The 27,198-nt window shown below is 47.7% G+C and overlaps 2 protein-coding genes across 2 annotated transcripts; both read left to right on the top strand.

Moving 5' to 3' along the window:
• The first annotated feature begins 302 nt into the window (after positions 1 to 302).
• Positions 303 to 12,627, top strand: LOC135387867 (solute carrier organic anion transporter family member 74D-like). The gene is made up of 9 exons (XM_064617053.1): positions 303 to 1,073; positions 1,744 to 1,830; positions 3,609 to 3,833; positions 5,971 to 6,135; positions 7,900 to 8,098; positions 8,859 to 8,988; positions 10,252 to 10,442; positions 10,600 to 10,664; positions 12,003 to 12,627. Exons 1-9 carry the CDS (start codon positions 401 to 403, stop codon positions 12,290 to 12,292), a joined length of 2,025 nt encoding a protein of 674 aa, XP_064473123.1. The 5' UTR covers positions 303 to 400; the 3' UTR covers positions 12,293 to 12,627.
• Positions 12,628 to 12,712: 85 nt separating this feature from the next.
• On the top strand, positions 12,713 to 26,843 carry LOC135387868 (solute carrier organic anion transporter family member 74D-like). The gene is made up of 9 exons (XM_064617054.1): positions 12,713 to 15,000; positions 16,397 to 16,483; positions 16,667 to 16,855; positions 18,313 to 18,477; positions 18,562 to 18,757; positions 21,491 to 21,629; positions 22,239 to 22,417; positions 23,808 to 23,872; positions 25,541 to 26,843. The coding sequence occupies exons 1-9, from the start codon at positions 14,328 to 14,330 to the stop codon at positions 25,921 to 25,923; spliced, it is 2,076 nt and encodes a 691-aa protein (XP_064473124.1). The 5' UTR covers positions 12,713 to 14,327; the 3' UTR covers positions 25,924 to 26,843.
• Positions 26,844 to 27,198: the final 355 nt, after the last annotated feature.

Raw genomic sequence — 27,198 nt, 5'->3', positions numbered from 1 at the left:
AATATCGGTATGGGGCACTCTAAACTCATGAATGAACCACCGTATACTCCGTGACATCCTCCCAATGCGTCTCGCCACCGTCTCGCCATTTCCATTCCCAGAAAGATCTCGCCAAGGACAAAAGGATGTCGCGTACAATGCAAAACTTCAAACGCATCGACGCACGGCGGTAGGCTCTAAGTCAAACGACGGAAGTGGTACGGAAGGATCGACCTTCGGAGAAAACATATCACCGACCAGGACTTATCTTTTCCACGTGTCCATCTGTACACATTCATATCTCTCTCCGAGTGGCTATTCTGTTGAAATATACGGTTCGAGCGTACAGTGACTTCAGGAAGCGGATCGCACGTGTCTCTGCCGAGAAATCTCCCTTCGAGAACGAAAAGCCACTTCCACGATGGCTTCGAAGACCGCGTTTCAGCCTGTACCCGCAACCGTACCAGGACCGCAAGACAGCTGCGACAACCCCGACTTTTTGTGCGGCATCAAAAGTTACAGACCACGCTGGCTGCAGCGTTTCGCGAAGCCCTACTATTTTCTTCTGTTCTACGTGATCTTCGGCATCTTTCAAGGGGCACTGAAGGCGTACCTGAACGGATGTATCACAACCATAGAGAAAAAGTTTGCCCTGTCCGGTAAAATGCTGGGGATAGTCCTTATAGCAGACAACGTGAGTTCGCTCTTTGCTAGTCTACTCATCGGTTACTACGCCACGAAGATTAGCAGGCCCAAGATAATAGTGTTCGGTGTCTGTACGGCTGTGGCAGGCTGTTACCTGTGCGCCCTGCCGCACGTCATCTATGGCCCTGGAACTAGTAGACAAATTGGTGGACAACAAGGGGAGAACCAAGCCGGTGTTACGCCGCGTATTCAGAAGGAATATTGTCTGTCCGAGAACGACAAAGTGGAATTGAAGGACGAGTCTTCGACGACGCCGGTTGCGATGGTGGCGGTCAGCATTCTGTTTATCGCCAACATGTTGATCGGGCTTGGCGGTTCGGCGTTCTATATAGCTGGTACAACATACACGGATGATAACGTGAAGAAGAAGGATTCACCAGTGTATTTCAGTGAGTTTGCGCCTTTCTTTAGTTATGCCAAAGAAAATAACATGATCCGTTTTTGTGAGTTTTTCTTTTTTTTTTCTTTTTGAAAGACTGTGTTAGCGGACGAAGAGAGTAGTCTGAAATCGTTCAAGCTTAATCGCTTCTCACCACGATTATTTGTTGTTTAGTTTCTTACGCAACGCTGTACGCTTGCACGCTACATTGTACCCTCCATCAGAGAGCCCGCATGTCTGACTGCATGGTGTCTGTGGGACAACATTTTTCCCCACTAGGCCCCATCCACGGGACGTCCCAGCATCCCACTAAATAATTCCCGGGAAAGCCCACGGGATCGACTCGTTCTGTCCGGGTAATTTTCAGCAGAAAATGAGACCTCGCGGCTGCATTGCTACGCTGATACTACGTCACACTGATCTGGACACCTCACGCCTGGAGATCGGGCCGGGCCTCCAAAGTCACGCTACGCCACTCGTAGAGTGGCTTTTGAAGTCATTTTCGTAAATTACGTTGGGGAGGGGCACGGCGTAGTTCAGCGAGAATACTTCGTATGGTAGCTCCTAACAGAGTACTCCATTTACGGACTTTTGCTGTACTTGAATGTCTTTCGTCCAGATGACTTCCATTTCGCCGTCTCCTCGTGTGGCTCTAAAATAATCAGTTTTCTTGTTTCTAGGCCTCATCATGTCATCACGACTGATTGGTCCCATGCTCGGATTTATAATGGCGTCGGTGTGCCTCAGTATATACGAATCGCCCTTTGGTAAGCAGTCAACTCATCATTCTTCATTCCAGTAGACCACAGTGCTTTCCAAACTGCGAGCCCCAGGGCTTCGAACCCACAAGGCATCCGGGAATTACATAAAGGGACAGCAACAGTTTACGCTCAATTTACTTCCCAAATTTTGGACAAGGGTTGACAGGAAACTTGACGGTCTTGTGTACTAAAGCCAAGTACCAGGATCCTCCTTGCCGTTAGCACAACGTACTTGTGCGGACTTGACTTACCGCGACGGCGTCGATGAAAACAAGGCGCAGCTCAACGTAGAGCCTAAACCCGGACATGTTGTGTCCAAACTATCCGCCTTCGTTTTGTTTGTAGAGCCTTACTCTAAGAAACAAGCTCACTTGAGTCATGAGGAACAGTTATTCTTGCTAGCGTGTCTTTTTTTTTTTTTCTTCTTCTTCTTTTTGCGATGGTTTCTAGCCCAGCTGATTCACTCTAACACAAATCAGAAATGAAATTTCAGCGTGAATTTTGTGTACCACGGTTCACCCAGTGAAGATCGAAAGCCTTGGGGTAGCAAACCTTGGGAAGCACTATACAGCCGATCATTCAAGCTCTTGGGAGCTCCTCACATACGCACTCAGAAACAGGTCCGTTATTTCGGAAATGGTAGAGATCGGGCACGTTTAAAGGGAACCAGCGCAAGGCTCTAAAAAATAACTTGTTTTCGATTCCGGTAGGGCGGTCCATCACTCGTTGACATTTTCAAATACGTACCAGATACGAGCCCACGGAATCTATGGTCAGTGACAACATAAGTCATACACTTGATCCCACACAAGAATCGCTCCGCGCGCGCGGATGTAGTTAGGGTTGCCACCAGGCCGGTATTATACCGGCAGGGCCGGTTATTTGCTCGCTCTGCCTGTTGGCGGTAGGAAGGTGATACCGGCAGCCTTTTGCCGGTATTTGTGGCTCAAGACCTTTCATAGGGTTTTTTACGGGGTTTTCCTTTCAACATTCCACTACAGCTTGAATAAATCTGAGCACAGATACAACTCCGTAGTCACGAGTCGTTTTCTTAGTTATTCATTATTATTATCATTGTTGTCTTGAGCGAGTACGCTCGTTCTTTCTTTCTCTCTCTCTGTATACTCTCCACCCCTGACCTATTTTCCTTTCCCGCGAACATTTCCTCCTCTCCCTCTATTTCACCTCCTCTCCCTCAGCCGGTATTTTGCGCTCCGAAAGGTGGCAACCCTAGATGTAGTGCTGCGCGACCAAGTGTGGACTGAGGGGAGAGAGAGAGAGTCGGCACTGCATCGCGAAGCGGAGGCATCGTGCAAAGGCTGGCAGCCAATCGCTTCCACGGATGAGTGGGCGGTCCCAATCGTAGGACTTAAGTTGTCACTGGCTATAGATCGTGTACAGCCAAATGCTATCCAGACCAAATAAGGACTAGATAAGGTCTAGCCGACGCGACACGTATGCCGTACCCCAAAATAAGTGCCTGCCAATTCAAGCCATGCTTTCAGCAGCCGCAGCCGTGCAATCGAGCCACATGGGCAGCCATGCACTTCCTCAGGTGTGCACTTACTGAAGAAGCGTGGACCTCCACGCGAAATCTTGTACAAATTAAACTTAAACAAAAATCTTCAGTGTCGGTTGCTGTATTTCTTCTGACAGAGACACTTGGGGGGGGGGGGGGGCATATTTAGAGGTCTCGCGAAGATTAAATTATTCTCTATGATAAGATGCCGAAAACATTCGGAGTGCCATTTCCTTGCTCCTCTAAGCAACTATACCTCTCGCAGAAAATCCTGGCATCACGAACGAGAACCCCACCTGGATCGGCGCCTGGTGGCTCGGTTTCGTCATCTGGGGCAGCGCCATGGCTCTGCTGTCAGTGCCCATGGCACTCTTCCCGAAATACATCCGAAGGCCTTCCGTGTGCCACGAAGATGCGCCCGATGGACACCAAGCACCAAAGCGGAATGTGCACAAGAGTCTCAAAGAAAAACTCGCACGTGACATGAAAGGTTAGGTGCTACAATTTCTGTACAGGCGTGTTCCTTGCACTGAGTCACATTAACCTTCACAAAGGTGATTTCTTATCAAAACTTTGGGGGAGATCCTTTGGGGGGGGGTGCGGGGGTGGGGGTGGAAAAATCTCTAGCAGGCGGCCATGTTCCCATCTGAAACGTGTAATCAGTAGATGAATTATTGCCGACTGACGCACCGAGGGCGCCGAATAGGATGTCTCTGCAGAGAGCGTTGTGGAGCGTTTTGTCCTTGTCTTCCACCATGGTGGAAGACAAGGCCAAAACGCTCCACAATTTATACCATGTAATCTAGTGCTATAAGTGCTATAAACTTTAAAAACTCAACCCACCCCCACTATTAGTAGAACTCGAAATATAGTTAACTTGAACGCGCCTCAGACCTGCGGAGCGGGGACAGAGCCCCCCTAGCGGCACTTATGCGAAACGATGGACAATAGTGTTTCGACTGTCTCGCGTATGCTGCGGGGGTGTCCGCCTTGCCATGAGCTGTTGACTCGGCATTGCATTACCATTGCATCCTTCCTATATACTCCAGCATACTCCGCTTACATAATCGCCGCGAAAGCATACAGACGTCGCGATGATAGCAACAGCTGACGGTAATGCGATGCCGAGTCAACAGCTGATGGCAAGGCGGACACCCCCGCAGCACAAATGGGACAGTCGAAAACCTCTTTCCCTTTATTTGTGACCACCAGATAGCACAGCCACCGAACCTAACACTGAACGTATCGTAGCTAGGTGTCGCATAGAAATCTTACGGAGAGAGGCTAGAAGGAAAGACGTGGAGGAGGATCGGAGGAGAGCAAATAACTTGAACGGGGCCGCTTCCCTCTCTCAATGTATGCGCTCGGAGGCAGCCATATTGAATTAGCCGAGGAAACGTGGCGTATCTCTATAGCCGTGAAAGCAGCCACAGTTCCGAAAACTGTTGCAACACTTGTTCGGTTGCCCCTCTGCTTTCGTTGGCTACGTATTTTGTCAGTGTCCGCCCCTATCCAGGCTTGTAGTCAAGGCTGGTTTGGTCTGGTTGAGGCAGCGGCGGAGACGGCGTCCGCATGTGGCGTCCGTGTCGTGTCTTTGTTTCTTCGTGTGTGTGTGTGTGTGTTTTCATATATCTCATGGTTTCATGGATTCGGGCTGTGTGTTGCTGTTCCACAACCATTTTTAGCGTTATGTTTGCTGTATGTACCAACAGTAGCTGATTCAATATGGCGCTACCCTCGTCCGTCCATCCCAGTTTCGGGGGTTTCCTTCTAGCATACTCCTTAAGATTTCTATGATGTGTCGTGTGTCTCGTTGATGTGTACTGTACTTTCTTGTGTGCGTGTGTGCCTGGGTGTTTCCCTTTCTTTCTTGTATTTTTCTCTAGCTCTCTGTGGCAACCTTCCACCCGTCTCGGCAGGCAGACCGCCCTCCCTCTCTTATATATTTTTTTCTTTCTTTCGATAACGATACCACCCCCCTCACTTAGTTCTCGTGACCGCCGTTAGGGCGGCTCCCTTCCCGCTCCGCAGGTCGGAGGCGCGTTCAAGTTAACTCTGCTTCGAGCTGTACCCTGAGCGTCGAGTAATGCTGCTGGGCCGTCGTTTTCTACCTAGTACTCTGCAGGTGTTGCTACTAACCAGTGTTGCGGAATTGGGCAGCCCATTCCATTCCAATTCAGAGGAATGGAGATATGTGCTATAATTCCATTCCTTCCAATTCCTCGGAGTGGACACGTACGGCCACTTCTCATCCGTGGAATGGATTGGCAGGACCCATTGCGTTTCTCCAATCCTAAACAAACGAAAACATAAACAAGGCAATTGCGATGGTGAAGACATATTTACAGTGCTAACAATAATATCGGTGAAACAAATAAGACGTCTGGTACTTGGTCGCGGAGCAGTGCCGGAGCGTTTAAAGTATACGGGACAAAAATGGCGAAAAAGCGAAATGATTACATTCCCACTTCACTAAAAATGTTGTTGTTACCATTGCATTCTGGGCTCTATAAAAGAGGAATCATTGCGGAATCACTGGAACTCCGCAATGGGAACTCGTCAACCCTGGTGGTGACACGAAGCCTCACGTAACAAGGTTACCCTGGCTAATCAATGCTGTCTTGCAGACTTCAGCCGGGCAGTGAAGCGGTTGGCCGTCAATCCGGTGCTGATGTGGCAGTTAGTTGGCATAGTCTTCATCTATAACGGCCTCGGCGGACACGTCAGCATGTTTCCAAAGTTCGTCGAGAATCAATACCGGGTAACAGCGTCCAAAGCAAGCCTGTTCACAGGTATGAAACACTCAATTAATTAACCAATTAATTAAAGTGCCACTACGGACTAAATTTCGTGTCTTCAGTATCCCACCAAAGTGATGTTACTCAAATCTTCCTGCCTCACTTTACATTCCTGCAAAATATTTTGGCTCTACGTGACACGAAAGCTAGAGAAATTTAATTTTTATTCTTGAGAACTGTGACGTCATGGTATGCTCCGGCAGAGCGCACGGCTCTCATCTGGCAACGTTGTTGACCTTCGAGTCTTCCGGGAGGCTTAGTTTTTGCACTCCGGTAGCGGAGCTCCACGTGACATACCATCCGACCGCTCCGACCTTGGAGAAAACAGAAAGGAGGGAGGAGACATCTCCCATTTTGCCCTCTTTCGATCAGCCTCGCATGACTTCTCCAACACGTGACCGTCCCCGGACTGTCGCTGCTAGGAGACGAATGCCCTCTCCAGAACATGACGTCATTGCAGTTTGTGGGCTTACGTCACTCGCTCTTTGCGTCATCAAAACTTGGGGAGGCTCAGCATATCTTCAAAAAATGATAGAAATGCACAGCGTTCGTAAAGAGGATTGAAATTTCGCATATAGAATCCTTGAGACTAATTCTTTTCATGGAATAAATGAAATAAACGGTGTTTTCCGGGTAGTGGCACTTTAAAGGGGGTGCGGCGCGTGGTCCACAGTTTTGCCGGATAAGTGTGAAAGACGACTACTTGCGTCTAAGTGAACTTGTATTTCAAGTTTTACAGCAAAAGACAGTAGCAGACGCATAGAAAATCGGCACCGCCAGTACTCAAAAACAATGGCATCAGGCGAGCAGCTCCACCAATGAGTGGACGCGGGAGAGGTCACGTGCTTACGAGACGCAATGAGTATGGCCGAGACTTTCGCTCCTCCAGCTCAGCGCGGAAGTGTGTTCAGCGGTTTGTAGGATATCAAATCATCAACTACGGCACGGAGAAAAATAATTCCCGTTTCCTCTACAACCTGATCTTCAATACAGTGGATGCATTATGCAACAAGCCACATCTACAGGGTGTTACCCTATAAAAGTCTACCCGCGTCGGCATGCCGTGCTCGCCCATTACTCAATGCAGGCGGTACAATGTGTTGTCTTCGTATAAACCTCATAAGGACATTCATCCATGGCAAATATCGAAGTGATTGAGCACCGTTATGCAAAGTTATAGCGCAAAACGTGAGGTTCCCGTAGGCAAAACAGCCAAGATGGCGCCTCTCAGTAAGCAGACGACATCCCTTTGGGGTGTCGTCTGCTGAGTACGTCGGCATTTTTCGTACCTCACGTTGCTTACTTCTGAGCGACAGTTACACGAAAGCGAAATGAAAACTGCAGTTCCATCCGGCTGGCAGGATATGCGACACGTCGTCGTCTGGGGAGCAGCATGGCAAGTGCTCTTCTCAACGCCGCCATCTTGATTGTTTTGACTACGGGAATTTCACGTTTTAAGTTATAACTTCGTGTTGCGGCGCTTAATCACTTCGAAATTCACCAAGATTAAATGTCCTTATGAGCTTTATATGAAGATCGCACAATGTGCCACCTGCATTGAGTAATTGGCGAGTACGGCATGGTGGCACGGGTAGACTTTTATAGGGTAACACCCTGTATAAAAGTGCCACAACCCCGCTCAAGTTGTTATATAATATGCAGCAAAATAAGTTCCGCTCTGAAGTGGCCCTTTAAAGAAGCCAAATTTGTGCGTGCCATTATCCACGTTGTGAAAGTTTGGGCTGTGACGTGTTCCAGGTCCGACCCAAGTGCTGTCAATGATATTAGGAATGTTCCTCGGTGGCATGATCGTACGTTTCTGGAAGCCTCGGGCATCGACCATAGGCCTCATGGGCGCCGCTGGCGAATTCATCAATATTGCGTTCCTCTTCACCGCGATGTCCATGGGATGCTCCAACTGGCAACTCGCGGGGACCCAGATGAATCCAGATGGAAGGTGAAAAATATTGCCTGCTCACCTCGTACCCTTTCGGTGTAGTTCCGTGATGGAACCACTCGTTTTTAAAAATGATTGAAAGCGTTTAACAGGTAAACATGGAAGGTCATATACTGAACCTAAACATGTATTTTTCTTTGTGTTTTTGTATTTTGTATTTTTTAATGTATGTATGTATTTTTAATGTATGTATGTATTTGTATTAATGTATTGTTTAATGTATTTTCTTTTTTGTAAATTTTCATATGCATTTCAACAACACCACCTGATGCTCTTCTAGTGCACGAGAAACACGGGAATGCTAAGCATAACGGATTCGAAACTTACCATCTTGCGAAAGGTATATGATCCTCGAAGTCGGCTATATCACCTGACTTTAGTGAGGTTGGGTCAGTTTGGTGGTTGACAGATTGGAGGGGGAGGTCTGGGGTCGTCCAGCCCATCCCAGGCACGCACTAAACGGTGCGGGCGTGAGACTGTGCCGCCGGTTAGGCCAGGAGGTGCTCAGTAAAGATGGCGGATCACCTTCACGAGACGAGCGATAAAATTTAATTTTTATGCGCTTCAAGCAAAATACGAGGGTCATTGCTGTTTAATATCGTTCGTAATTAGTTCCTCTTTTACGTAAAAGTGTTTGATTTTTGTTTTTATGCGTTTATTTATATTTACGAAATATTTAGTTATTTATATTCCTGAGGTTGCAGCTCTATACTGCTTTACGGTACCTTTAAGTACATCTGTATAATCTCTTTTATTTCAGTTTGTCCCTCAGGAACTCCTGCAACTCTGAGTGCGGTTGCACAACACGGGCGTTTCAGCCCATTTGCTATGTCCAAGAGCAAGCGACGTATTTCTCCTCCTGTTTCGCTGGCTGCTCAAGTGGCGGGAATGTGAGTGTTTTGTTTTCTTTTCTCTGCAGTTGCAATGCACACCAGAGACAGCGTTCAATGGCTGTAACAAAAGCTAGTTCCGATGCTATAGATATCTCCCTTTTGTAAACAAATGACATCATAGTAATGAAAGATGAAAGTCACTGAAAAGGTTAGCCAGCTGTAGACTCGAACCCACATCATAGTGTTCGACAGCGCCACCTATTTGGTAGAGTTTAACTACGCTCGATGCTCGACCCAAAAGCAACGGTCTTGAGGGCATTACGACAGTCCCTGAAAGAGACGCGACTTTCGGTCCTACTTTTCTTTGAATAGGAGGCAGCGAACAAGTGCGCGTTCCTAGAAGCCAGCCCTCTCTATCCTATTTGTTTCGGTTTCAGACTATTTACCAACGTCATGATGAGGTTTCTCGGGTAGCGGTCTATAGGAGGCAGCGAACAAGTGCCCGTTCCTAGAAGCCAGCCCTCTCCATCCTATTTGTTTCGGTTTCAGACTATTTAGCAACGTCATGATGATGTCTCTCGGGTAGAGGTCTATAGAAGTGAGCGAACAAGTACCCTTTCGTGGAACCCAGCTCTCTCCATCCGATTTGTTTCGGTTTCAGTCTATTTACCAACGTCATGATGATGTCTCTCGGGTAGAGATCTCTAGAGGAGGAGGAGGAGGAGGAGGAGGAGTGTCGTTGGGAGGACCCCGAGAGGTCTGCCTGCCTGATTAGGCGGCATGTTTCTCGGGAAAGGAAAGGTGGTGGAGAGGAGGAGAGGAAAGGGTGAAGTGGAAGACCGAGCGGAATCCGCTCGGGGGGAGGATAGCTGCGTCCATGGGCCGACTTCAGGGGAACTGTGCCGGCATACGCCTATTACACATCTGAGGGAAACCCAGGAAAAACCCCAGACGGCACAGCCGGCCCGTGGATTCGAACCGCGGACCTCCCAGTCTCCAAGCGCACGCGTTACCGCTGCGCCACCGGAGCTGGTGAGATCTCTAGAAGGGAGCAAACAAGTGCCCTTTCGTGGAACCCAGCTCTCTCCATCCGATTTGCTCCGCTGTCGGACTATCTACCAACGTCATGATGACGACCCTCGGGTAGAGGTCTATAGGAGGCCGCGAACAAGTGCCCATTCGTGGAACCCAGTGCTCTGCATCCGATTTGTTTCGATTCCAGTCTCTACCAAAGTCATGATGACGGTTCTCGGGTAGAGGTCCTTTTTAGAGACGTTTTTGCTCGACGCTCATCGTAGACATTCCATCTCTTTTTCGCAGGATTCAATGATATGCACGTGTGTACATGGCAACGATACTTCTACCGCGGGAGTCCCAGTGGACCCGACGGACATTAAGGACGGCTACTGCGAATTCGCTTGCGACAAGTTCTTCGTCGTCGTCCTCATCATGTGCATTGGGATGTTGCTGGGACAGCTCTCGCGAGTCGGATCAACGCTCGTCGGTCTTAGGCAAGTATTTGGCTTCGGACCAGATGACACGAAAATTTCTAACTGGCTTATACTCGGCAGCAGGAATAAAATACGTCGGATTGTATAGCTAATGGCCTTAACTACTCCAGCTGCTGCTCGTGTGTTACGAGCTTGTAACAATTTATGCTCCATCCAGGTGCGTGGACCCTGCTGATAAAGCAATGGCTATGGGAATGTCGGGATTTTGCATCAACTTCCTCGGTAAGCAAATATTCCTCTCTTGCTTCGAGCGCTCCAAGGGTAACATAAGCGAATGCAGTGCACCCTCTATACTGAGACCATGATGGATACCGGTATAACAAATACAAGAGTGCCGTTATACGCGGTATCGTAATACAGGACACACGTATACGGGCCAGTATGCTCATTCCCCCACTTCACCATCAGCCATGGGGCAGGGCGTCGCCCCACGCGACGAAGCTTAAAATTCATCATCTTAAAAATAAAGTTGTCTTCGCAGATGCTTACATATATGTCACACACACAAAAGTGATTGATAGTAGTCGTCCGTGTCATTTTGTCGCCTATACGCAATGAATCCGTACCAACTACCCCTCCTCCAAAGACTTGTTTGAAGAAGTGTGTGGAGGCGTTGTAGTTGGTGTACATTCAACAGCACGAGGACGAGGACAAAGAACGAAGATAGGACAACTGTTAACTCTGAACTGGCAGTCTTTATTAATCGAATCATGTTTATATACACGAAAAAAAAAAAAAGCAAGGGAAGCGTTCCTAACAAACTGACATCGTCGTGTTGAACTGCAACGTGTTCCCGAGATAACTTATCTCCGCGGTGCAGAGGTTCAGTGACGGAGCGCTTCCGCATTGATCATCCTCCTGTTTACCAATGAAAAAGGCTTCTACAACCTCAGTCGTAAGATGCTTATTGCGTACTGACTCCACGCCTTTTCGCGTGAGGTCCGGTTTGCACCCACAGTCAGTGTTTGATATGCGTTGATCAGGGCGACAGGCAGTCTTCTGCGCACATCAAGCTCGAGTTATGCTTTCTAACGTGTATGAACAAAACCAAAGCTCAACTTGAGCTCTGAAAGGACTCATAAGACCAACGACGTAGCGTGGGTCCCCAGCGCTCGGGGACAAATCAGTATCGCGCCCCCAAACGAAGACATATTACGGGAATGTATCAGAATCCCTCCCTCCTTCCAAGCAGTAAGAAACGCTTCATAAAGCGCTTCGGTTGCTTCAGTTCGGGAATATGAGCTACTGTCTCAACGCATACGGTCTACTGCCCAAGTAGAGATGATGCCATTTTTATCGGCGTGGCATATCGAACCTCGCTGCAATCCCCAAAAGATCGTTACAGCAGCGTTGAGTTTTTTTTTTCAAGTAATAAACAGTTTTATTGTTTTTATTTCGAACTTTATTTCTCTCTGTCGATAATCTGCGCTCCGAAAAAACCTTGTGCCCGGGCCGACCGCCCTAAGGCCGACCGCCGTGCGTAGGGCACCGGTGGGGGAATTACTTTATTTGGTAAATTTTCGCTTACCTCGAATTAATAAACGTTGTTTCTATCCCCAGCTGCTATCCCGTACCCACTGATCTACTCGGCCACCTTCGACTCCCAATGCATCATCTGGGAAGAACGCAATGGCCAGAAGGGCAACTGCTGGTTTTATGACCTGGATAAGCTACGGCTGGCGTACAACGGCCTTACCATCATGTTTCTAGCTTGTGGAATGTTGTGCACGTTGCTTGTGGCCTACTACGCCAGAAGAGTCACTGACATGTACGGTGATGACCCCGTAGCTCCAGAGTCTAAAGACACAGCGGAGATGCAGCAGCTGAACAGCGATGGCTGCCGGACGTGACTCGGGCTTGTGGGATGCGAGAGATGAATGTACGCTTCCGTTCCGTGCCGGTTGGAGCCTGTGCAGGTGAAAGTTGCAGATAACATAAGTGGGCACTTGAATACGGATGAGTTCTGGCATGGTCCCAATGGACCTAGACATGCGACGTACGTCGGTGCCGAGAAACAGTCTGTCCTCATAGACTCATTCATGGACTCAACAATGCATCGTTGGAATTCGCCAAGCGTGCCTTAGAAGGATCCCTGCAGACTGTCCGATGCCCCTTTCAATGTTCTTGTCCGACATCGTCTTATCATCATAAAGTATAGTACAATAAAATATTCATCAAAGTATAACCACAGTTTGTTCAGTTCGGCCAGTGTTCGTTATTCCCTTATCTCTTTTGATAACGTAGAACACGGCGCTGTGTACAACTTGTGGTGTCCCGGCAGCAATCCGACACATTTTAGAAGACTGCAGCCAGTACGTATGCGAGCGACGGGCCTTTAAATGTCAACTTGAAATGCTCGATCAGAGGCCATTCAACATCTGCAAAGTTCTCGGCCCATGGTGTAACCCTGGACATCAGTGCCGTGCACTTGGCGCTTTTCTTTCCTTTCTGAGGGCCACCGGCATCCTTCACGAACTGTATGTAGGGATATCCTTCCCTCGTCATCCTCTCATATGAACCTTTTTGGAATGGGGTACGGTCCTGCACCCAACGCAGGGAAACATCCCACATCATCATCATCCATTCATCTATGTTGTTGTTGTTGTTGATAACGTAGGGCTGAGAAAGGAAACCAGGCTGGGGCAAGTTGTTGGTCAGGGTGGAACCGTTGCGCAAAGTACGCTGTTCTAGCACCGTGCGGACTCTAGAGCACAAAAAAGAAAAAAAAGAAAAGAAACGAGAAAGTAAAAAGGAGAAATGTTTCCTTCAAGGCGCAACAGCAACAACGCTCTATGTGTCGTTGGAATACATCGTTGTTTTAAGAAGCAGTTCATGGAATGCCCTAAGAAAGTTCGCCGAAACGTCACTCTTCGCTCAAAGGTTGCCTATAAGAAAGAAACCTTATTGCTGAGAACTTTGTAGACTTTGTACGCACAGTGCACCCATGTATCAGAGCTCTGCATTAGTGCTTTGTATCAAATAAATCTTTATTTTACCCCAAAATCGCTTTAGTTATTTTGAATACCGAGTAACGGCGGCAGGCCTGAAATCCAGTAGAAGTCGATGGTAGCCAGGACCGACCGAAAAGCCAGCCAGACATGGAGGCTCCTGATTGGCTGACTGGTTGTGCATAATATCCACCTCGTCGCAATTTCATTGGTCGTGTGTCCAGTGTTGTGTGAATTATCTCAAGCTATGGGCTCTACGGGGAGCTGTTGGAGGCTGGCGCCACCTCCGGTCTGGGCTCGATGCGCATCCATGTAAACGGTGGTGTATCGGCCGGCTTCCCCCCGGTTTCGACTCGATTCGATACGCTGGTGTCGTATTCATGTAAACACGGCTACTACATCACGTCAGACGAAGCGGACAAATATCGATGTAGGGTACCCTGAACTCGTCGTACTACATGACGTCCTCCGAACGCGTCTCGCCACGAAAATTCGTTCCCACATAACCCTGCCAAGGGCGAAAAAGGGCAAAAGAATATCGCGCACAATGCAACACTTCAAACAAGTCTTCACGCAGCGGCAGACCGTAATCTGACTCCATTCTGCTACCAATAAACTTGGACATCCGTTTTCGCGCGGGCGCTTTTATCCCTTGCATGGCCGACTGGAGATGGCGAGGGAGAACGTCTCTGGCGAGGGAGATCGCGAGGCACTCGACGACACCCTCAGTATGGACTCCTGCTAGAAAAACAGCAGCTTGGTAAGAGTTCTCACACAGCACGTGAAAACTCGAGATGAGGCGTTCTTCGCCCGAGTTTTATCGCATTATCGCATCTCTATATCGCTAACACAAATTTGTGTCACGCAGCCTTGTTTGTGGAGAGTACGATTGCACACTTGGAGAAGCGGTCCATTTCGCTTCTGAAGACCATGCAAGATGGGTTCGGCAAAGGATCATCACAAGCCCTCCACAGCGAACTACAGAGAAGTTCCAACCGCAGCGCAAGAAAAAGATGGTGGGGAAGACGGTGCATACCAGTGCGGTATCGGCAGTTATAGGCCTTCATGGATGCAACGGTTTGCCACCTCGAAGTACTACGCCCTCATATTAGGTATGCTGGGACTGTTCCAGGGTGCTTACAAGACATACCTCGTGGGAACGCTATCCACGGTCGAGAAGCGTTTCTCCATGTCCAGCGGGACGTCGAGCATCATCATGATCGCAGATGACATCAGTCCAGTTATAGGGGGATTCCTGTTGGTGCTCTTCATGCACAGAACCAGTAAGCCCAATTGGGTGGCAAGTGGTATGCTGATGACCCTTTTGGGAACCGTGTCCAGCGCCTTGCCGTATTCGGTGTACGGTGTAGGAACGCATCTCTTGGGAAAACCAGGAGAGTCGAGGACGGTGAAGATGCCTTTGTGCAACGATGACAGTTCGGGGAGCGACTTGTGCAAGCAGGACAGCGACGACGGGATGTCGTCCGGTCCTTTAGTGTTCTTGTTCCTCGGGAACTTCTTGAACGGAATGGGAGGCATGGCGTACTGGGTGATCGGCACGGCGTACATGGATGACAACGTCAAGAAGAAGAACAGTGCGTTGTATTTCGGCAAGTATCCGTTGTCTTGTACGAGTTAGTAACTGAGGGAATGCTTCGGTCGCTTGGTTTGTTTTTATTTCGTCTAAAAACCAACCAAACAAAACCAATGCTTCGAAGCGTAGGGTCTTATTAGGTTAGGGGCAGTGATCGGCAGTTTATGCTGGAATATATTAAGCACCGAACAGGAGTTACCGCGGATTATCGATGACTGCGCAGAACACGTTGAGTTCCCAGGTCATCGGGACGGAAAATTGGCTTAAAATTCATAGTGAGTTTTTGAGAAATGCACTAAAACTGGGAATACATTGTAACGCGGAATTAGATTCAGAATGGTGGAAATTCTCTGTCATGCTTCCCAACAATTTCCGTTAAACTTTGTGGCAAATCTTTCGACGGCGGGCTAGCACTGCCTCTGCTTGAAATTTGAGGGCATGCGCGGTTTATGTTGACAAGGGGTATCCAGCGTGTGCTGAGCGAGCATTTTGTTTTCATTATAATGGTTGGAAAAGTAATCTGAGATAACGTTTTGTGATATAGAACGTTTTTCACGGATCCCTAACGCGGTGCTGGGATTCACAACCCACGACATAGATATTCACGGCGCACCTGGACAACCTCGTACGTATACCAGAGAACACAAGTCAACAGTAATGATAACAATCAATTATATGAGTAATATTATTTAACGTGATGTTATACAATTATTCCGTGATAGTTACAAAGCACATGACAGTTGCGGTTACATGATAATTTCCTACAGAGAGCTCTCTGAGTGAGCGTTCGGAATCGTTTGCTCACTGCTGGAGAACCACTCGAGTATCCTTCCCATGTTGATCTACTAGTGGGCGAAAGGAAAGCAGGGTCAGGAACCGGCACCTGACACTGGAGGGCAGATTGCGGCTGGCTATCTTTCCACAACTGCACTGATCAGGATATTTAACACGACCAAGTCAACTGTACTATTATGTTATGTGTTGTCTTCTGGTTATGCCTAGTGCATAGTATGCTGGGGGGGTTGTGAATTCTGTAATTCGTTATGCGTAAGAACCTTCGGTGACGAGGACGTCTGTCACCATGCCAGGCCCGGAGTCTGAAAGGTGAGTTTTCCGCATATACTGTGGTATGCGCGGCATTATGTAAGGACATGTTCGATACATTCCGAATGATGATAGTGACCGCAACTGGAATCCTCCCTGGAGCAGATCTTGAACAGTTCCGAGCTAATGAACGCAGATCTCATGCGTACTCAAAGGAGGGTCATTCACGGAAAGAGAGGGTCGGTGATGTCCTGTGGGATGACGCACTTCAACAAGCTGTTTAACGGCCGTGTGCCTGTCGGTGTCGGCCGGAACTGGTAAGGACTGATAACAGCGTTTTTCCTAACCACAGCCAACGTACCATACAGGTGCGGTGTACGGCTGCAGATTCTTGGGACCAGTGCTGGGATTCTTCGTCTCATCTCTGTGCTTGAGCTACTACGAAAACCCTTTCGGTACGTCCATATAAACCCCCACGCAATGTGAAATTGGACGCACAGGATGACTGTGTTCGTTTCGTTGTGTTGTCCGTCTCCCTGACTCACAAGGAAATGATGCCTTTTTCACGCATACACCAGCTAGCTTCTCTAACCCTACTTTACTCTCGATTATATGTTTGTGACTTGCATCTTTTGTAGAGGATCCGGGAATCTCTGCCGAGGATCCCCGATGGGTGGGAGCCTGGTGGATCGGGTACATCGTCATCGGGGTCGGAATATTCCTCAGTTGCCTGCCCATGTTCTTATTTCCCAGGAAGATAAGATCGAAGGCCGAAGCAAATAAGCAGGAAGAAATGAAAGATGCCAGCATTAAAGCACAAGTTAAAGGTAAGCGTATAGGACCAAAAGCTCGTCTCCTAGAAGGGGTCGCCGAGACTTGGGACGCTTCCGGCGCCCCCTGGGTCGCGAGCAAGGGGAATGCCCGAGGAATCATTGAGACAGAAGCTGGCTAAAAGTATACTGACAAAGCCATACGCCTTCGTGACACTCGGTATACGATTATAGGGGTTCCTCCGTCGCGCTGATCTGGCGGCTGGCTCTTTTGTATCACCAACCGATAAGCTTCCGATGGTGGTTATATGGCTGCCGTATTTAGGAACAGATAAAGAAACTGGTCTAAGTCTACAGGACCACTCAATAACGATTGGCTATTTTGACTCGTTGCTTGTCTTTGTGTTGCGTTGTTGCGAGACTAAGACTTCGAGACTATGGGGACAACGCAAATATAGGCACACGCGGACAACGGTACCGAATGAATGACTTACGGGGATAATGTGCACGCCAGCTCGCTCTAGCAATCCTTTCATTATTCGTATGACCTCATATATTGATCGTATATCTACTTCGACTGCAAAGATATCAAATTTGTAGATATCAAAATGTATATCAAAAGAAGTAAACACCCGATTGCGCATTGGAAACAGTGGATTGGTTGATACTGACTGACTAATAATCAAACACATATTCGCGACATAATGAGAGGACTGGGGCTCCTTGGAGAACAGTGTGATGCTGGATGAACACCTGTATCTGGTATTTGAGTCCAGTCGGTCGACTCACCTTCACACTGTGCATTTGAGTAGACTCCTGGAGACTCCGCAGAATAATATGTGTCCCGTTCTCCACGGGTCTACGTACGACCAAAATTATTACTACGATTAAGTTATTATTAAGTACGACCACAGCAGAGCATTATTGAGACATCACTTCTTGACGGTGAATTATTGATCGATAAAAATCAATAAGAGTCTCAAGCTGCTAGGTCCGAGGCTAGAGATTCAAAATTTCCGGATATTTTAAATCGCTAAAAAAAAACACGTTTTTTTCGTCTTTTTCCGAAAAATTGAAAAAAAATGGAAACGAACGTGGTTACTGCTGAGTCGAAGCATGGCCGGCCAAACCACAGTAGTGTTCATCCTCTAGGCATAAATGCAGAGCAGAGCATCCCATGAGACTGCTGCCATGAGACTCGGCGATAGGTAATTAGAACAACCCCCCACTCCGACCAGAACGCCGACATTATGTGAACGCGATGGCGATCGCTTGGAGTAGCCAGGCGGAGCTCTAAGTTGGTGGTCGTTGGCGGATTAGAGGCACTCCTAAGGCACTGTTGGCGGGTTGGAACGCATGAAAGGCACGAAAATTTACATTTTGAAATTTGTCGGCTGGGAATTTTGGGCTGCTTTTTTCGGATAAGAGGATTAAACAGAAAAAAAGGGTTTTCCCCCAAAATTTACGGTTTTTTCCCGGGCCTTCACATCTCTAGACATTATATGTTGTTCCAGAAACGGCCCAAGTGTTCCGGAGGCTCGCCAAGAACCCCATCTACATCTTCCGAACTCTGGGAAACATCGTCGGATACATCGCACTGGCGGGATACTACATTTCATTCCCAAGGTACACAGAACATCAGTTTCAACAGACAGCTTCGAGGGCCAGCCTGTTCGCAGGTACGGTTGCCAGTCTCCATGACTCTACCAACGACCAATGGCCAACGTCTCTTGACTTACGCCTGTGTGATATCCGCCTTTCAGGTCCAACGTACATAGTTTCCAACGTGATTGGTACCGTAGTGGGATCGCTGTTCATCCACAAGGTCCAGCCAAGACCCAGGGTCGTGGCTGGTGTCATTGTTGCCGTGAATGTGGTCGCCATGATTGGAATCATGTCGCTGCTGGGTGTCAGTTGTGGGTCGATTAAGTTTTCTCTACGAAACGACGGCCACAGTGGGTGAGAGACTATTGTCATTGGATCCTGTTTTGTGCATAAGATTCATTAAACTGTGCACGACACTTACATATGCCATTTACACATCCATCATATGATTTGCTATACGTCACTCAGTCAAATCCATCGGTGTCCGATGAGCATCGCAGCTCCGCGCGTTGTACTCCGCGTATCTAAAAAGCTTGCGATGAGTGGCACAAAGTCAGTGTTGTGCGTAGCGGCGCTACCTGTAGCGGCACTACTGTAATCGCTAACGAAACGAGGGAAAGGGTGCAGGCTAGCTGGTATAGATCCATGAAGAAGACCGAGAGACACGGACACTGAAGGGGACGACACACGCAGGTCGCGCATCGCTACTTTTTCAGTAGCGGAGGTGTAATTCCGCTACATTTGTTATTTGTAGCGGGAAAGTAATTTCCGCTACAATTTTGAGTAGCGGAACTGGCTCCGCTACCGCTACTTTTGAGGGGGAAAATAAAATAAATTAGACGCTAGAGTAGGTCCACTGAACTTGCTCCCACATCATGTAAGCCCGACTCAAAGAAGTCGAGCCGCGGCCGTCGCTCAGCCCGGAATCTGGCTGGCATTATATACGGCACATAATCATAGGCCATCGGCGGAAAAGTAGCGCAAGGGTAATTGCGCTACATCTTTTTTTTTTTTTTTTTGTAGCGGTATCGCGCTACATTCGTAAATTAGTACACTGCTCAAAGACGACAGCTGTGTGATGATCCATGATTTGAAAACCCGAGACGGGGTAGGGACGATAACAGACAAACACAAACACGGTCTCAAACTCAAAAAGTGTCGGCAGGCGACTGTAGAAACTTCATATGATCACTCACAACACAATGATATGAAGATAAAAGCCTTTTTTTCCGAGGCCAGGAGAGATCCGCTGACGGGAGGGACCCACTGATGGGAAATACCAAGCACTTCTTCCTGAGTTGGAGACTGAAGAAGCAGAACTCTGCCTGGGCAACAGCTATGCCGTGGCCAATCCTGCAGAGCGAGAAGAGGGCTTGAAGCTGAAGAACTTGAAGTTCTGGCGCAGGAGGGGATGACGGAGACACAAACGGAACAAAGCTTGCAAGGGGAAATAATAACGAAAGGAAAGTTAGGTAGCAAGGTTGTTAGGTGTCTGTTATCGTCCCTACCTCGTCTCGGGTTTTCAAGTCATGGATCGTCACCACCAGCTCGCTTGCTACCTAACTTTCCTTTCGTTAGCTGTGTGATCTTCACTCGCTGTCCGCATTTTCATGGGCCTTATGTCTTGGGAACACAAGTACGTTCCCGATGTACTCAGTTTAATGTACTCAACAATCATAATTTTCAGTTCGCATCAGTTCACGTCGACAGAGTTTTAGCCATGGAGGAGCGGCCGTTTCGAACACATTTCCGTGGGACCCCTCTAGCGGTCGCTCCTGTCAAAACCGCCATTACTTCCTGTCCGCAACGTGATCGTCTCGGTTTCGGTTTAGCAACGCTTTTTTGCTCGCGTTGCTTTTCGTGCTTTTATGCTTTCCCAAAGTCATTTACTCTTAAAATGTGGGCATTGACGAAACAACGTTTTGTTAACGTGTTCTTACTGCGGTTGCGGCTGTCGTTCAACGAACAGCAGCTCTGTCGCGGGAATAACGTTTCATTCGTAAGTACATACTTGATCGGTTGTTTCGTATCGCAGTCTGTGAGAGAGTCACCTTGAATCGTTGGATCGCAAACTGGCGCTGCGCTGCAGCTGCAGATTCATTTGGTTTCCTCCATTGTTGTACAAGCTTGATTACTGGCATGCTTTACCACTTCAGCATAAACGTGGCCATGTCGTCACACAAACATCGCTGCCACGAATGACGTTTCTAGTCCCGCGTGCTCGTCCTGCAGACCGTGATCGGTCTTGTAGTAGAAGGGTAAACCAAGAGGAAACCTCTGAACACACGCAAATAAACCTAGGCTCGCGGAGTTCATCATACTACTAATATCTGAACTGCAAGGCAATTACGACTCGCAGACGACGGGAGTCGCAGACGACTCCCATCGTCTGCTTTGGGAGCTAGCCTGCGCATGTTCTTGGGGTCACGTGAGCGGTCACATGGAAGACAGGAGCATCCCAGAATGCAATGCGAAGGCTTGCACGCAGTCCCAATGGCGAAATATTGGAAGGGCCGCTGCTGTTTTTCCTTCTTTCAGCGTAACATTTTGATATCGATGATCTTTTTAACTTCTTCACAGCATCACAACATTTGCTTTTAACAGAGATGCAAATATATAAATTTTGCAATCCAAACCTTCAGCCTAGAAGTATTGCAGCTCTAGGCTTACCGTCAGGCTTACCTGCGCACATCTGCTATTTGCCTAAAAAAAGAAAAACACTCTAGTGGTAAACGAACCAGTAAATCTTGTAAATTGAAATAAATCTAAATTTTTGCACTTGGAGCACCAATGCGAAAATGACGACGGTTGGCCTCATGAAGGCTGAAAAGTATGGAGGGTGACAGTGCCCTAAATCCCCCTCAAAGTCACTTAAATTGCAAATGCGTATTACATAACACAGGAATGACATATAACGCACAATATCAGGCAATGGTTATATGTCGAAAAGTGTCTGTTCCTCCGCCAGTGGTGCATAGTAGAAGAACAGTCTCCGTTCGAAACGTCCCGCTTGCATCCAAATAAGCCGGCTCGTTGACCTTTTTTTTGACAGAAATGTAAGAGACACGTTTCGACGACTTTTCCCAGTCTGACCATCAACAACGAATGCAGCAACAGTTGTGCCTGCTCTACGAGTATCCACCAACCCGTGTGCGACAGGGCCACTGGAACGCAATATTTCTCAGCCTGCTTCGCCGGTTGCGATGCCCCAACAAACAACGACACGGTGAATTCACGTTTTATCCTCTTTCACCGGTTCATCTCCGAAAAAAAAAAAAAGAAAGAACGAAAAAACCATTGATACCAGCATTCGTTGTAAAACAAGTACATACATCACTTTGTTCTTTTTACCACCTCCCGTGGCATAGTGGTTACAGGATGATCGCTTTCCATGCCGAGACTGGGAGGTGATACGGGTTCGAATCCTGTCACCGCGGCTGTGCTGTCTGAGGTTTTCCCCGGATTATTTCCGAAGACTTTCCAAACGATTGTCGGCACAGTTCCCCCTGAAGTCGGCCCAGGACGCATATACTAACCCCTCTGTCCCCCACTCCTTCCTGCTGTCCTCTCTCCATCTATCCACGTCTGTACGCCGCTCATATAGCCACAGTTGCTTCGCGGCGCTAACGAGGAATTAAAAAAAACGTCCTTCTTTCGTGCCATATACTCATGTCGCAGGGTGCGAGCTCCCTTGTTCAGTCCTGGCGGGGGGAATATGTTTAATGCAAAGTAAAAAAAAAGAGAGGGGAAAGGTTAGCCACGGTGTAGGCTTGCTATTCCCAAAAGCTATCAAGCAAACAAAAGAAGATACTTGCTTGATGTTTTGTTCTTGCAGGGGTACTCAAGCTGTCGATGTTTGTCATCGGAGACGACGACTTTCGTGGAAGGACCCGTCGAGAGTGGGAAATGCGAGCAGGACTGCTTCGGCGCAATGATGATTTTCTCGGCCGTAGTCTTCTCCATTCAAACCCTTCTCTCTACGATGTACGTTGGTGGCACACTCTTGTTATTGAGGTGAGTTTCCCTCTCCTCGAGCCCCCCCCCCCCCCCCTCTTCCTTGCTACGGGCCGACCCGTGCAAATCCAAGGAGAAAATAATATATGGGAGGGGGTACCAGCGTGACGATCGCGAAAGCTCTTGCAGTCCCTTTGTCTGTCTGCACTCTTGAATGTAGATGGGTCGAAATCCAGCGAACCGGTAGAGATGTAGGAAGGGAGTTGCCTCAGGACAGAAGCCGCCGATATTTCGAACAAAGACTGTTCTTCTTCGAACAGTCTCTGTTCGAGGTATCGGCGGTTTCTGTCTTGAGGCAACTCCCTTCCTGCACTCTTGAATGACTTTCAAAGTATGAGCATATCAAAATACTTGTAATCTGGTGGGAGGGCCTCATTGGTCATAACAGCCTACATGTAATCGCATTCTGAACGTTCAAATCAGTCTAGACTTGCATCCCTTATCTTGCGGTGTGCGCAATAGCCAGCTGGCAATAAAGTGTGTGCGCTGGCGGACCCAGGAATAGCGCGGCGGGGGGGGGGGGGGGCGAAAATGGGCGGGTTTTCGTATCGAGCCCCCCCCCCCCCCTTTCCTTGGAGGTCTGGCTACGGCACTGGTTGCACCATTGTATACCTTCTGGTGGGGTACTTGCTGACGTTCCACGTCACAACCAGGGGAAAGAATTTGACTGCTAGTCTCAGACGGCTCTCGGGTATAGTGCAACACATGGAACAAATGACCCGCTTCGGTGGCAGATTTTTCTCTAAAGGGCGTCTACTGAAGGTCTCAGACCAGGTAGCGCCCATTTTAATAGACCTCTCCCTGTTCGAAAACAAAAGACGTCACACTGTTCCACTGCGCCATCAATCTGGTAAAGTTTAACTATGCTCGAAATTAGGGGGCGCACAAGTTCACCCCCGGAAGCCACGGTCTTGAGGGGATTTCGATGGTCCCTGAAAGAGACGCGATCTTCGGTGCTACTTTTCTTTCAATAGGAGGCAGCGAACAAGTGCCCATTCGTGGAACCCAGCCCGGCCCTTCCGATTTGTTTCGGTTTCAGTCTGTCTAGCAACGTCACGATGACGTTTCTTGGGTAGAGGTCTATGCCGATGGCGCCCTGCTTTAGAATTTTTTTTTCACAAAACTCGTTTGAATTTTGATTTAAATAATGAGCGCCTTCCACTCATTCACACTCATTCACATTCATACCGGCTTGTAGGCGGTATCAGATAGATACAGCTTGAAAATAGAAAAAGTTCTTCGATAGGCGGACAGGTCCGCGAATTATTTAGCCCGAGGGATTTAACTGAAACACACTTCATACGTAGATCTCTATTCTTGTAACAGTATACGACTGACTTTCTTTCATGCAGCATATGAGCGTGAATGCTTTCTCACCTTTGCCTCTTAGGTCAATGGCTCCCGCAGACAAAAGCATGGCGCTCACCATCCAGTCAGTCGCATTGAACTTGCTAGGTAAGTCAATCTATCGATCAATCAATCAAAATAGTCGTAGCAGACGACAATACTCTGTGACGTCATAATATCTTCCTCCGGGAGAACCGCTGTGCGCTTTATAGAGATGGGACGAATCCAGAATTTTCCGAATCCGGATCCAGATCCAAATCCAAGGAAGGTTCTACGAATCCAGGAATCTTACGAATCTCGAATCTTTTGAATCCTTTCTTTAAAAAGAATTCAAAAAGCAAAAAAATAAAATAAAAAATAAACACTTGTAGTCAAAAGTGTTTTGAAGCAGAATAGGATGTCTTTGTTTCACGAAAAATAAATTAAAATGCTTCAGTTTCAGGAGAAAATATACCCATATATAGTTCTTCTTAAACGTAATTTACTTAACACGTTGTTCATCGACTACAAAAAAAAAATACATAAATTCTCGAGACTGAATTATTTCCATAAAGCTAAAGCAACAATCAAAAGCAAAACCGGGTTACTTTTAAACTTGTAATGTAACAGTTCCTAACCTGAACAATTCCAGAACGACAGTTCCCCGGAGCAATATAAGCCAACAAACGAGAAAACACCTGTCGGCCAATGAAGCTTTCGGCGGGCCCCGGAGGCGCCAATTTTAAAAAGAAACAAACAAACGTGGTTGGTGGATTCGAAGGAGATTCGATTCGCTGTTTTGTGTACTGGGATTCTGGGATTCGCCAATTTCGAATCCCTGCCTAGGATTCGCGAATTCGGTTGGCACATCCCTTAGCGCTTTACATATCGGTTTCGGTTTGGTATTGTCATGATTTACGGATTAATTACTCAGGCAAAGTGAATGGTAATCCTGTATGTATTCGGTATCAAGGGGACGGTCCGCGTTCGGTATAATGCTCACCTATTTTTTTATATTTTTTTCGAATCTTCGCGAAGTCTCCCTTTAACGCGCGGTCGTTATCACACCTTTGGAAGTCGTCAACAGTACGAGGCCTAACTGCGCGTTTTACTGCGAGGCTATCAGATAAAGATAATTACCGTGATCGAAAGACATTTAAAGCGGCGCGCAGAAATAACAACTGTTTACAAACGGTTTGGCCGCTGATCACGGGCACCGCCATGTTTAAGGTCACGTGTGCCTTGAGTGCCTTGCAGTGACGTGCGACCAGAACCTGTCCAGGATGCGTTGCGTTCGCTCAGCAGACTTTCTTTTACGGAGCAATAGATTGAGTGCAATCCCCTGTGCCCCCACCCCTGGAGCTCCAAGATCCCTTGTGAAAAAGTGCGTTCTTTACTCATAGATCATGATTATTCTGGCAAAGTCCGCACAGTTCGCAACGTGACCCTCCAGAAAAAAAAAAAAAAAAAGGTTGGGGGGAGCTGCACGCTTGCGCCCCCTGGAAGCACCCCCCCTTGAAAAACAATTCTTGGAACGCCCATGTCGTCAGTCAAGTCCTTTGCCTCTCTTTGGGGACCTCTGTGGAGGATATAATCAATTGGAATATTAATCTTAGAAACTCTTTTCTGTGAGGAGCACGCACAACCTACTGTTGTGCCATTCATTACAAAGCCAAGTCTACATGGACTGGTCTATACATGGTAATTATTATGTACAGTTCATGATGGACTGTACATAATAATTACAGCAACTGGACTTCACGGCCCGTTTAACATAACACCGTTTCTCTTCCCCAGCCTTCATCCCTTTCCCACTCATCTACGGAGCTCTCCTCGATGCATCCTGCGCCGTATGGGAAGACCGTTGCGGCGATCGCGGCACCTGCTGGATCTACGACCTCGGCCTCCTTCGAAACCTCATCCACGGTGTCACTACGGGTCTTCTAGCCGTGAGCTGCTGTTTCCACATCCTCGTTTGGTACTACAGCAAACGAATCACCAACTTCTACGATGACGAAGGAGAAGAAGGGAAAGAGATAGACGAAGATGCCGTCGCAGAACTCAACCAGGTGGAATATCCAGAAGGTCATCCACCCCATTGGCGAACCAGGACGACGAGCATTGAAAGTTGGGAGTTTCAGAACTTTAACAAAATGGCAAACGTGTCAGATCCTCACTAATATGTCGGACAATGGTTTATATGTGTAGTGCTTGTACAGTGGATGTACTGAATTCCAGGGCAGAGTACGGTAATGTGTAGAACGATACGGCTAAGGTGGTAGGCAGTAGGCTTTGAAGATTATGATGGCGACTTCTGAAGCAGAGACGCGTGAGAGACGCTGCCGAAATCAAGGAACGTAACTTGTGGGACTACCTACTCATCGAACTTGGACCAGTTAGTCCCTAGTTAGGTGAAGTCTATAAGTCACCAGTGACTTGTGGAAGCTTCAAATAATCGACCTTAGGGGTACTACTCAGGCACGTAGCGAAGAAGACTACCACATCACCTAGGTACGGCAATCAGTAGGGCGTCTTGCTGCGTAACTAGCGAGTCAACCCTTGGCCTGCTGTCAACTAAGAAAACAAAGGACCGATGTGGCATCACTTCATAAGGTAACAGTTTTACTTGTGTACAGGCCAGAAGATACCAAGAGCTACATTGCTATAAACACAAGATGGCAATGACAGATTCAAATTGAGTGACTACCCAGGACAGGCAAGAGCTGCTAGTGAGGTACTCCGGATGAATTTCACGCAGTTCCTCCTTGAAATCTGTCCCGGACGCAAACTGAAAGAAGCTACTTTCACCTATATCGCTAGCACAAGTAAGATGCCGCAAAACGTGAACTGCACAGCATGGAATACAGAGGACGCTGGAGGACATGCCGTTGTGACGACGTGTCGTGTGTAGTGGGAAGAGTGCGTGTGGTACGTCTGCACCAATCAGCTGCGTGAACAAATGGACATATTTGTACCCTTAGAGATGGATGTGCTTGACCTGGCCGTTTTCTCGGTGTTTCTAATTTTAACTCTGTGGCATGCTACCTGAAAGGCTCCCACACGTACACAAGGTGTTTCACTTGAGAGTGACCCCTAATTATTAGAAAAAAGTACTTGAGATAAAAATTAGAAACCTTCTGCGTCATACTTGTGAAGGTTTTTGCCGCCCAAGCAGGTGGTTTCCATCAGTGTACCTCATTAACTTGTCTAATTAGCTTAATTGAACTAAAAAGCTTCGTATAAGTAGGTCTTTATGAACAAATTTGAGTTTGTGGTAGTAGTCGCTTACGGGAGGCTGCCATATTTCCCTCGTTAGTTTCTATAGTGCAGTCCTGGGAAGTAACCAATTACTGAAGAAGTAACTAGTAACTGTGACTAATTACACTTCTTAAGAAAGCAACTTTAAGCCGTAACTAGTTACACTTTTGCAGTTCAGAATAGGAAGTTCTTCGCAA

The sequence above is a fragment of the Ornithodoros turicata genome, chromosome 3 (assembly GCF_037126465.1).
Source record: "Ornithodoros turicata isolate Travis chromosome 3, ASM3712646v1, whole genome shotgun sequence".
Lineage (NCBI taxonomy): Eukaryota > Metazoa > Arthropoda > Arachnida > Ixodida > Argasidae > Ornithodoros > Ornithodoros turicata.
Note: the sequence above shows the minus strand (reverse complement) of the source record. Positions and strands in the feature narration are given on the sequence as shown.